General features: G+C 38.4%; 1 protein-coding gene across 1 annotated transcript; it reads left to right on the forward strand.

Moving 5' to 3' along the window:
- Positions 1–12,308: 12,308 nt before the first annotated feature.
- Positions 12,309–12,745, forward strand: LOC105546807 (copper transport protein ATOX1). The gene has a single exon (XM_011990103.1). The coding sequence runs from the start codon at positions 12,356–12,358 to the stop codon at positions 12,560–12,562; it is 207 nt and encodes a 68-aa protein (XP_011845493.1). The 5' UTR covers positions 12,309–12,355; the 3' UTR covers positions 12,563–12,745.
- Positions 12,746–13,108: the final 363 nt, after the last annotated feature.

The raw sequence follows: 13,108 nt of genomic DNA on the forward strand, positions 1-13,108 counted from the left end.
TTTGTCATATAACATCTACTTTTCTTGAGTTAAAATATATATATATAATACATATATATATATGTGTGTGTATATATATATTTAATAGGATCTACTTAAGAATGTTTTGACTTACTGCCACTGGAATTTGACTCATAGTACAGAGTCCTCCTACTAACAAGGATTAGAGGATTTTACCCATTATTTTTTTACCTATTTATGCAATTTCTTTTTTAAAATTTAGATCTTTAACCCATTTGGAGTTTATCTTGGTGTTATTGTGAGGCATGTGCCCAATTTTATCTTTTTCCTAAGGAATGTACAATTAACCAAATACCACTAGTACAAAGATATCTTTTACACAGTTAATTAAGCTGTCCTCCTTATTATATACTACATTTCCACATGCATTTGAATCTATATCATGATATTTTATTCTATTCAGTTTGTCTATGTGTCCATTCCTGCACCAGTACTACACTACAGAGACTTCTAAAAATATTTTATTATGTTCCTGATATTTTGATATTGTTCTAGAGAAGACTCTCCTTTTCCCCTCTTCCATCAGCTAGATGTTGCTGGCATGCATTAGCCCATGACCCCTTCCATCTTTGGTTTAGCCACCAATGTCTAGTCAAGTCTTTCTCACATCACGTCATAGGACATGGACTCTTCTGCCTTCCTCCACATTTAAAAGATCTTTATGATTACATTGGGTCAACCAAGATAATCCAGAACAATCTTTTCTTTTTCCTTTTTTTTTGAGACAGAGTTTTGCTCTTGTTGTTCAGGCTAGAGTACAGTGGCACAATCTCAGCTCGCTGCAACCTCTACCTCCCAGGCTCAAGCAATTTTACTGCCTCAGCCTCCCAAGTAGCTGGGATTACAGGCACCTATCACCACTCCCCGCTAATTTTTTGTATCTTTAGTAGAGACGGATTTCACCTTGTTGGTCAGGCTGGTATCGAACTCCTGACCTCAGGTGATATGCCTGCCTCGGCCTCCCAGAGTGCTGGGATTACAGGTGTCAGCCACCGTGCCCGGCCCATAATAACCTCTTTAAATTGGCTGATTAGTAAGCTTAATTCCACTTGTAACATTAACTTCCCTTTGTCTTTTAACATAACATATTCATGGGTTCCAAGGAAAAGGTCATCTCTGGAGGGCATTATTCCGACCACCATGGGGTAGAATTGCATTCAATGTATTAATTTACTTAAAAAGCATTGAGATATATACTCCTATTCCAGGACTTAGAAAATCAGAGCTTGACTAGACATATTCCATCCCTTTTACCCTCTGTGAGGTTCATTACAATCCTATCTCCAGGCAAATGGAGCCACATTGCTGTGAATTGCACAGTTTATGTAGAAAGTGAAAGGGCAGGATGTTTAATCCCAGCTTTGGAAAGACCATTTGCCAATGAAATTCAAAAAGCAAAGAAAACCAGGCGTACAAGGTCAGAAGACTCCGTGGCCAGACTTATACACTAATGCTCCCTGCAGTCCAAGCCTGAAAACTGCTAACGATGGTATTTTGGCCAGAGATTGTCCACCGGCTTGGTTCCCCTTTCTTATCCTGCTTCAGTTCTCTTGCTGGTTTTATATAAATAATGAGGGCCTTAGTCTTCACTTTAGAGCTTAAATCTGGAGAACCTCAGACAGGCTACATCCTTCCACTTATTCAAGTTTATATTTGTGTCTGTTGAGACTTTATAGTTTATGTGTTTTGGAACCTCTTATTGAAAAACAATGTTTTTACCTCTTTAAAAAGTGCACGTACAGGCTGGGTGCGGTCGCTCATGCCTGTAATCCCAGCACTTTGGGATGCCGAGGTGGGTGATCATGAGGTCAGGAGTTTGAGACCAGCCTGACCAACTAAAAATACAAAAATTAGCCAGGCATGGTGGTGCTTGCCTGTAATCCCAGCTACTCAGGAGGCTGAGGCAGGAGAATCGCTTGAACCTGGGAGGCAGAGGTTGCAGTGAGCTGAGATCATGCCACTGCACTCCAGCCTGGGTGACAGAGCAAGACTCTGTCTCAAATAAATAAATAAATAAATAAATAAATAAAAATAAAGTGCATGCACATTTCATTTCTCAACAACTTTGAAGGCAAATTTTAAACAGCATGATATTTTAACCTGAATTTATGTATCCACTAAAAATGAGGATTTTTTCTCCCCAGGGCCAAGAAATTTCTCAATGATTCAATAAGTTTATTTAATGCATTATTGACTTTTTTTTGTCCTTTGTGAGTGATTTACTTTTATTTTTATATATCTGGATCCCCATGATTCAATCAGGAATCACACATTTTATTTGGTTATCATGTCTCTCTAGACTTCTTTACTAAAAAACAGTTCTTTGGCTTTTCATTTTATTTCATGACTTTCACACATTTGAAAAGTTCTGTCTGGTTATTTTGTGCAATATTTCTTCAACTTCAGTTTGGTGATATTTCCCATGATTACATTCAGTTTATGCAGTTTTCCAAGAATATAAATAAAGCAAAATTGTATCTTAATACTGGTCCTTTCTTGATATATTTGTGCCTAAGCCTTTTATCTGTTTACATACCTATTTAGTGACTGTAAATGGAGAATTCTTTTCCATTATATGTTCTATTTCTTTATATATGTCCAGAGTATTGATTTTCGTAGGTTAGTTCTACAGCTTGCTATTTTACTAATTATTATGGTTGGTTGCAGTGATATTGCAATCATTCTTTTGTGTTTTCCACATTTAAAATCATATTGTCTGTGTTAGTTCACGGTGTGGGGTACAGCTTCCCTCTTTCAGCCCCTTTTAGGTCTGGGACACTCTGGGTATGATGGCTGTTGACATCTTATAGCTGAGTTACCTTCAGGGAATTGCTCTCATTTTATGTGAATTGTCTAAGTTTCCACCTGCTGTCTGCATAAAGCTTGCATCTAATACTGATCCAGGTGGTAATACAAAAGGTAGAAAGCAACACTGACATAGTTTGGATATTTGTTCCTCCAAATATTTTGTTGAAATGTAATCTCCAATGTTGGAAGTGGGACATGGTGGAAGGTGTTTGAGTCCTAGGTGTGGATTCCTCGTGGCTTGGTGCTATCCTCATGATAGTGAGTGAGTTCTCATGAGATTTGATTGTTTCAGAGTGTGTGGCACCTCCCTCAACTCTGTCTTGCTTCTGCTATTGCCATGTTGTCAGGTGATGTGCCTGCTATCACTTCACCTTCCACCATGAGAAAAAGCTCCCAGAGGCCTCCCCAGAAGCCATGCAGATGCCGACACTATGCATCCCGTATGGCCTACAGAACCGTGAGCCAATTAAACCTCTTTTCTTATAAATGAATCTATCTCAGGTATTTCTTTATAACGATGCAAGAACAGCCTAATACAAACATCACTTATCCTTAAAGCCACAGATGCACTATCATCAGCTCAGAGATTCACCATGGTTTTTTCTACAGATCACCAAACTATAGAATTTCCATTACTGAGCCCACAGTACTCCCCTTGCTGACTCTCTAGACCTCTGTTATTGGCCCCAGAGACCACATCACTAGCTTTAGAGACCACATGTTAGCCAACTCACAGACTCATATCACTGCCACACATCACTGACATGCAAAACCCCATATCCTGAGGCTGGAGACCCCAGATCACAGACCCAGATTTCATACCTCTTCTAGATGACACATCTAGGGAACACAGTTGCTGACTCCAGAAAAACCTCATTTCTATTACCGCAGTCCTCTGTCACTCATCCCTCAGCCTCTGCTCATGGATCCACTGACTCCCACCACTGAAGCCACAGAGACTTATCACTGACCCTATAATAATTAATCACACACCTGATTATTAACCCCAAAGCCCTATAACTTACCCCATAGTCCCCCCATCATTCACTGCAAAGATTCCTCATTATTGACCATAGATACCTTCCAATTTCTGACTTAATGGGCCATGTGTCAGTCTCCACACAGACATCCTTATCTGAACACACAAATCTTCAGGACTGCACCTAAATTTTACGTCACTAATCTCTCAGACCTGCCACAAATCAGATCATCAAATAACCCATGACTGGCTCACAGACCATCTATCATTGATTTTACAGAACTTCTCTCATTGAGTACAAAGAGATAAAATGCAAATTCATACAAATATGTCCATGACACTTCCCTTAGAAAATATTAAATTTAAAATGAAAAGCAGACATGAATAACTGAACAAATATTATCAGTGTAAGATATTTGTTTTCTAGAACACATGTTGCATTAATCGCTATTTTCTCTGTTTTCTAGAAGACACGTTGCATTAACTGCTGTTTATCTTGTCTCCTGCAGGTGAAAAGCCTTAGTATTTTTCACCAGGTTATGTAGGTACTGAAATGACAAACAAATTCCTCAGAGACAGATCGGGCAGAAATATGGCAAAAGCCAGTGTGAGTGAGGCTGGATAATACTGGAAGGCTGGTGGAGTTAGAATTTAGAATTAAACGAAAGTGCTTACACTGGATTGTGTATCAATGCATCTTTTTGTTAAGGATTGCAAATAGAAAATTTAAATGGAGCATACACAAAGCATTATTATTTTTTGGTTACACTTCAAAACAACTCAGTGAAGGATCCCTTCTTCCAGAAAAGATGGTGTAACAGGGATCAATTTTACCCTCCAGTCTGAAACAGTCAAAAAATCAGATAGAGTATTTTTAAGTTATTGGACACAAAGCAACAAAGGACATTGATCTCTCTGAAATGGAAAATAAACAAGGTAAAACTTATCAATGTTCTAGCTCTTTGCCTTGAGAGAGTATTCAGACCATTAAACATAGAAAGGGAACTCGGGTATAACCTGCTGGACTGCATGAACCAGAGGACAGAGGTGAGAATCCAGAAAGACCAATGTAGCTAAAGTTTGTAGGACAGAGTAGCCAAAAGCAGAGACTTGCACAGACAACTTTACGATTCTGTAAAGAGTATCCCCATGTATTCAACAGAGAACTGATCAATGTGTGTGTGTGTGTGAAAATGTAACTCATGTTGAAGAGAAAATTCAATCAAAACCAATCCAGAACTGACACCGATGTTCAAATTGACAGATAAGGACATTAAATTACTGAACTGCATTTTATATGTCTTAAAAGACAAATAAATATATGGAAGCTATGAAAAATTTTTAATTAAACTTTTAATAATGAACATGACAGTATCTGAGATGAAAGTTTCACTGGATGAGATTAACAGGTTAGTCATTATAGTAGAAAAGATTGGGAAACTTAAAAACACCCTCATATAATCTATCCAACACAAAACAAGTATAATAGTCTAAAAATATACATACGGTCAATAAGCCTGTGAAAGAAAGTAACAGAAAATATATGTATAATTGGAGTCCCCTGTGTGCAGCAGAACAAACCATGTAAATAAATAATGGTAAAACATTTGTTGGAAACTAGAATCTCACAGATACAAGCTCAACAAACCTCCAAAACAAGAAAGATGAATAAAATGACACAAAGACACATTAAAATTAAAGTATTCAAAATAGGTAATAAAAATAAAGTTTTAAAAGCATCTAGAGCTGAAAGCCACATTATGTACAGAGAAACAAAGAAGGGTAAGAGCAGATTTCTCAACAGTAATAATGAAAGATAGAAGACAATGGAGAAACATTGTTAAAATACTGAAAGAAAAAACAGGTCAACCTATAATTCTATCTCAAGTGAAAATATATTTAAACGCATATGAAATAAAGGACATCTGCAAAATGCCTTCACCTTATTTCATATGTAATAGTAAAACAAAAAACAAAAAACAAAAACCGTTTCCCACTACAATTGGGAAAATGACTAAAATCCTTGTTTTTGTCACTTCTATTTAACCATGAAGTACAAGTTCTAGCCAGTGCCATTAGGCAAAAGTGTAAAAGCATTCAATTTGGAAAGGAAGATGTTAAACGCTTTATTCACAGCTGATATAATTCTGTATGCAGAAAATCTTAAAACATCTGCAAAGGCAATCATAACTGTGAAAGATAAAACAACACTACTGTCACCACCAACAAAACAAAACAAAAACCCAAAAAACTACTAGAGGTAAAAAACAATAAATTCAGCAAGGCTATAGAATATGGGACAAATACATAAACAACAATTTTATTTATTTTTATATAACAGCAATAAAGAATTTGAAAATGAAATCCAGAAATAAAATAGCCATAAAATAAAAAGGTGTATAGGAATGCATGTTATAAAGTTAAAAAAAATGAGAGGAGAGACTGTTAATAAATAAAAAGAGATGTAAGAGAATACTAAATGGATGTACCTTGTTAGGATCTTGATTCATACAAATGATGTATAAAAAGATATTTTTGAGAAATTTGAATATGTATTGGGTATTATTTGATCTTAAGAAATGCTTGTTAATTTTAAAAGGTATGGTAATGGCACAGTGGTTATGTTGGAAAGATAAAGCCCTTGGCAGTTAAAAAAAAAAAAAAAAGTGAAAGACTTGTACTGAGAAAACTATAAACATGGCTAAGAAGAATAAAAGAATATAAAATTTAATGGAAAGACATTTTATGTTTTTGGATTGGAAGATTAAATGTCACACCGTGTAAATACATGAAAGAAACACCATGCATACTACTAAGTGAAATAAACCAATCTTAAAAGGCTCCATACTGTATGAGTTCAACTACATGACGCTCAATGACACTCAGGAAAAGGCGAAATTAAGGAAACAGTTAAAGATCAGTAGTTACCTGGAGTTAGCGGAGAGGGAGGGGTAAATGGATGCAGCACAGAAGGTGTTTTTTTTTTTTTTTAGGCAGTAAAACTCCTCTGTGTGCTGCTATATTGGTGGGTCCATGTTATACATTTATCAATATAGTGCATAACGCTAAGAGGGAACCTTGATGTAAACTATAGCCTTCGAGTGCTAATGATGTGTCAGTGAAGGTTCACCAAGTTCATCAATTGTAAAAAAATGTACCACTCTGGTAGAGAGTGTTGATAATGAAGGGGGAGACCATTTATGTGTGGGGGTCAGAGGTACCTGGGAAATAGCAATACCTTCTGCTCAAATTTTCTATGAAAGTAAAACTTCTTTTAAAAATAATGTCTACTTAAAAAAAAACACCCCACAAAACAGCAGCCCTTACAACTCAAGAATAAGAAGAAAAACAGCCTTATTAAAAGTGGGTAAAATTTTGACTGGACGTTTTACTAAAGAAAGTATGCAAGTGGCTAACATACCCACATAAAGGTGTTCAGTGTCATTAACAATTAGGGCAAGTCACAACGAGAAACAACTTTACACTCACCAAAGTGGCTATAATAAAACGAAAAGGAAACTCCAAGGGTTGATAATGGTCTGGGGATTCAGGAACCCTCGTATTTTGCTGGTGGGAATGTAAATCGCACAGCCACTTTGGAAGAAAGACTGGTGGCTTCTTAAAGTGTTAAACATGGATTTACCATATGACTTGGCAATTCCACTCCTAGATAGCTATCCGAGATAAACGAAAGCCTGTGTCCCCCAAAAGACGTGCATGCGAATATTCATAACAGCATTGGTCATCATAGCCAAAATCCTGAAACATTCCAAATGCTCATCAGTTGGTGAATTATATTAGTAGGCGGCCATAAAAAATCACTACACACTCTGTGGCTTAGAACAATAGAAATTGATTCCCTCACAGTTCTGGAGGCCGGAAGTCTGAAACCAAGATGTCCGCAGGGCTGCACTCCCTCTACGGAAGAATCAGGTCTTTGCTTCTTCCCGCTGCTGTTGGCTGCCAACATTCTGACATTCCTTGACTTGTAGTCACATCACTGTACTCTCTACCTCTCACCTTCTGCTCTTTGTTTCTGGCTTTTACCACACAACCTTGTTCCTGAGATTCTGCCATGTTCTGTGTGACTCAAATCTCCCTCTGACTCTCTTACAAGGAAATCTGTGATGCCATTTGGGGACCACATGGATGATTTGAGAATAATCCCATAATTTTAGTATTTTTAATTATATCTGCAAAGACCTATCATGCAAAAAAGATAATATTTACAAGTATTAGGACCTGACACCTTCAGGCAGCCATTATGTGGCCTACTACATGAACTGATAGATAAAAGGGGTATACTTTACAATGGTACTTTATTTTCTCCTTCCTTCACTCCTTCCTTCCTGCCTTCCTTCCTGCCTTCCTTCCTGCCTTCCTTCCTCCCTCCCTCCCTTCCTTCTGTCTTTCTTTCTTCTTTGTTATGGAATCTGGGTCCGTCACCCAGGCTGGAGTGCAGTGGCATGATCTCGGCTCAGTGCAACCTTCGCCTCGCAGGTTCAAGCAATTCTCCCTGCCTCAGCCTCCTGAGTAGCTGGGATTATAGGTACCTGCTACCATGCCTGGCTCATTTTTGTATTTTTAGTAAGAAATGGAGTTTGCCATGTTGGCCAGTCTGGTCTCAAACTCTTGACTGTAAGAATTAAAGAAAGAGGAAAGAAACATGAAAAGTGGCTCAACAAAATAAACCTGTCTTTGACTATTGAGCTGCTTTTCATGTTTCTTTCCTCTTTAACTCTTACACTGACCTCAGGTAATCTGCCCACCTCGGCCTCCCAAAGTGCTGAGATTACAGGTGTGAGCTACCTACATGCCCAGCCTAAAATGGTATTTTCTTTCACAATTAACTGGCAGAGATATATCCTCCAACATTGATGAACCTTAGAAACATTAAGCTAAGTGAAAGAAGCCAGGCTGAAAACACTATATATTATATGATTCTACTGATGTGAAATGTCTAGAACAATTTATTATAAAGAAACAGAACAGATTTTTGCCCAGGGCTGGGTAGTTGTAAATGGGCATGGAGGCAATTTCTGTGGTGGTAGAAATATTCTAAACTTAGATGTGGTGGTAGCTCTACACTGTACAAATTTACTAAGATTATTGAATTTTATATTAATTGTACCTCAATACAGATGTTTAAAAATAGTACTGTATGATTCCATTTATATAAGATTCCAGGAAATGCAAACTAACCCATAGTGGCAATGGTCTTCTGGAGATGGGGACAGAAAAGAGGAGGTGAGAAGGATTATTAAAGAGCATGAGGCAACTTTTGGGATATAGGATATGTTTGTTGTCTTAATTATGTGATGGTTTCATAGGCATATACATTTGCAAGAACCTAAAATTTTACACTTTGACGATGCCTCATTAAAACTATTAAAAGCACTCTTCTCAACTATGGGCTGCCTCATTTATACATTCTCTATAGAATCGTTTCTGCCTCATAGAGGCCACTCACATTTCACATTGGCCATCATGTCTAGTGAGCAGTCGTTGACTAAGGGTGCTTTCTCTCTTTTTTTAAAATTTAATTTATTATTATTATTATTATTTTTGAGACAGAGTCTCACTCTGTTGCCCAGGCTGGAGTGGAGTGGTGCAATCTTGGCTCACTAAAACCTCCACCTCCTGGGTTCAAGTGATTCTCCTGCCTTAGCCTCCCGAGTAGCTGGGACTCTAGGCACATGCCACTGCTCCTGGCTAACTTTTGTATTTTTAGTAGAGACGGGGTTTCACCATGTTGGCCAAGTTGGTCTTGAACTCCTGACCTCAAGTGATCTGCCCATTTCGGGCCTCCCAAAGTGCTGGGATTACAGGCATGAGCCACCATGCCCAGCAGAGTGCTTTCTCTTTTGAGGTCTGTATTTGTGAAATCAACTAATCTTACATGTGTAGATTTGTTTCTGCACATTTTGTCCCGTAACCTACACATCTATTTTGAGATAAATACTACACTTTGTTACCATCAATTTATAAAATAATTGAAAATTGATAATGTAGTGCTTTCAAATTTGTTCCTTTTCAAAGCAATCTTGGTTGTTCCCATTGCATGTAAATCCCATTGCATATGCATTTTATTATTTTATTATTTTTGAGACAGAGTCTTGCTCTGTTGCCCAGAGCTGGAGGGCAGTGGTGTGATCTCAGCTCACTGCAACCTCTGCCTCCCGGGCTCAAGCAATTCTCCTGCCTCAGTCTCTCAAATAGCTGGGACTACAGGCATGCGCCACGCATCCAGCCTACATATACAATTTTTTTTTTTTTTTTTTTTGAAGCAGAGTTTTGCTCTTGTTGCCCAGGCTAGAGTGCAATGGTGCGATCTCGGCTCAACACAACCTCCATCTCCTCGGTTCAAGTGATTCTCCTGCCTCAGCCTCCCGAGTAGCTGGGATTACAGGCATGCACCACCACACCCAGTTAATTTTGTATTTTTAGTAGAGACAGGGTTTTTCATGTTGGTCTGTTTGGTCTCGAACTCCTGACCTCAGGTGATCCGCCCTCCTTGGCCTCCCAAAGTGTTGGGATTACAGGCGTGAACCACTGCACCTGGCCTGCATATACATTTTAGATACTGCTTGTCACTATCTGCGATACTCTGAGCCAGTCCTGACTAGCAAAAGGCTGGTGAGACAAGGTCCGGTGCTGAGAGGTCAGTCTGTTGCCTACAGGCCTAGGTTGTCAGCAGGTTACCCTGCCTAGCCATCTGGTTATAGAGAACCTGCTGAGGGGTTTCAAGATCACTAATAACATAATTAAGAGGCACATACAGAATACTGTTTCAGAATTTCTCTTTATGAAATGAGGAGGATGAGCAAATGTAGTTCACATGTCACAGATGTGATAGGGAAGGAAGCAGCCATGTACAACCCATGGATTGTATGGGAAATTGGGCAGGAGACCTTCACCCGCCTCGGTGCTTATATTATAGACATGGGTCTCGTCAACACTTCAGGTTCAAACAAGGACACGTATAATTGGTATGAGCTGTAAGGCTAGGAACTACGGGCAAATCAGTGATGAGAGGATTAGAGAGGAAGAGAAGTCTTCTACCTCTCAGCATTCTAGATCTCATGTGCTCCAAAGTGCAGGAGATGAGAGCTGTCAGGTCCATGACTCAGAGTCACTGATGGCAGGCTAGTATCCACGAAAATGCAGTAGGGAGGAGGATGGCCAGGGTTTTGTTAAAATAATTTTTTAATAGTAAGTTAATTGAGTAATATAAAATTATTTTAATAATAAAATATTTCTTCTTTAAATTATGTGTAGGCGCACAATTTAATCAGAAGAATTTAAGCATGATTTAATTAGAGGAATTTAAGTGAAAGTGAGCACACTGGCTGTGCACGGTGGCTCACGCCTGTAATTCCAGCACTTTCGGAGGCCAAGGTGGGCGGATCACGAGGTCAGGAGATCGAGACCATCCTGGCTAATATGGTGAAATCCTGTCTCTACTAAAAATACAAAAAAATTAGCCGGGCATGGTGGCGGGCGCCCGTAGTCCCAGCTACTCGGGAGGCTGAGGTAGGAGAATGGCATGAACCCAGGAGACGGAGCTTGCAGCGAGCCGAGATTGCGCCACTGCACTCCAGCCTGGGCGACAGAGGGAGACTCCATCTCAAAAAAAAAAGAAAAAAGAAAAAAGAAAAAAAAAAGAAAAAAAAAAAAAAGAAAGTGAGCACACTTTACATGACTGGAAAAATATTTAACCAAATAAACTTTGTGTTTTCTCTCATAATGCAATAGTCATAACACCCAAACAGTGTTTAACGATCTGTTTTTTGGCAGGTATTTTAAAGTGGAATTTTCATGAAAGGAACAAGCAATTAAGGTGGTTCTCAGCTTTCCATAATTGATAAACTTCTATTTAATTTACTACTACTACTATTACAACAAATATTATCACTATTATTATCTCAGGATATTAAAAGATTAATTTTTGGCAAGTTTTAATTTTTTATTATTTCAAAAAGGGATAATCAGCTGTCTTATTTTTCGACTTTATTGCATAAAATACTCAATATTTTCTCTTAGTCTGGCTTGCTTTTTTTCTGACAGCATCCTTTGAAGAGCAGAAGTATTTTCTTTAAACAGAAGTAAAAAGAAAAATATGTCATGCTTTTTTTGGCCTATCTTTGCTTATGCCAAGGTTGCAAAAATTTTCTACTCTGTTTTTCTCTAGAAGTTACACATCCTAAATTTTTACTTTTGGCCTGTGATCTGTTTCAAGTTAATTTTTTTGTGGTTGGTCTGAGGACAGAATCAAAGCTAATTATTATTTCCCCGATAATATAAATTGTTGTGGCATCATTTTTTGAAAGAACCAATCCCTCCACTGTATCACTCTAGCTACTTTGTTGAAAATCAACTGAGCTTACATGTGTAAATTTGTTTCTGGATATTTTGTTTTATAACCCATACATCTAAATTCAGGCTAATACTGTACCTTGTTACCATAGCTTTATACAATCATTGAAATTTGATAGGAGCCCAGAGAGGCGCTGCTGCCACCGCCACCACGCTGCCGCTGCCTCAGTTATGCCGAAGCACGTGTTCTCCGTGGACATGACCTGTGGAAGCTGTGCTGAAGCTGTCTCTCGGGTCCTTGATAAGCTTGGAGGAGTTAAGTATGACATTGACCTGCCCAACAAGGAGATCTGCATTGAATCTGAGCACAGCGTGGACACTCTGCTTGCAACCCTGAAGAAAACAGGAAAGACTGTTTCCTACCTTGGCCTCGAGTAGTAGGGACCTGGTCCCCACAGCCCACAGGATGGACCAAAGTGGGCAGGATGCTGATCCTCCCCTGGCTTCCAGACAGACCTGGGACTTGGCAGTCATGCTGGGCAATGGTGTTCCTGTGGAGACCCTCAGTTGTCCTATTCCTTCCTAGCTTCCCCGTAATAAAATCAAGCTGCTTTTGTTGGGGAAAAAAAAAAAAAAAAAAGAAATTTGATAATGTAATTCTTTCAAATTTGTTATTTTTCAGAGCAATCTTGTTATTTCCATTCTATGTAAATCCCACCGCATATATATTTTAAATACTGCTTGTCGATATCTATAAAAATGCCTGATAAGATTTTGATTGGAATATATTTGACTCTGGAGATGATTTCAAGGAAAAGTAAAGTCTTCAAATCCTTGAACACTTTACACCCCTTCATTACATCATTTTATATTTCTCTCTGGCAATTGTTTAGCATCTTCAGTGTTATGAATCTTGCACACATTTTGTTTAATTTGTTCTTAACTATTTATTTTTATGCTACTGTAACAGATACTGATTTTTAA

The sequence above is a fragment of the Mandrillus leucophaeus genome, unplaced genomic scaffold (genome assembly GCF_000951045.1).
Source record: "Mandrillus leucophaeus isolate KB7577 unplaced genomic scaffold, Mleu.le_1.0 Scaffold37, whole genome shotgun sequence".
Classification (NCBI taxonomy): domain Eukaryota; kingdom Metazoa; phylum Chordata; class Mammalia; order Primates; family Cercopithecidae; genus Mandrillus; species Mandrillus leucophaeus.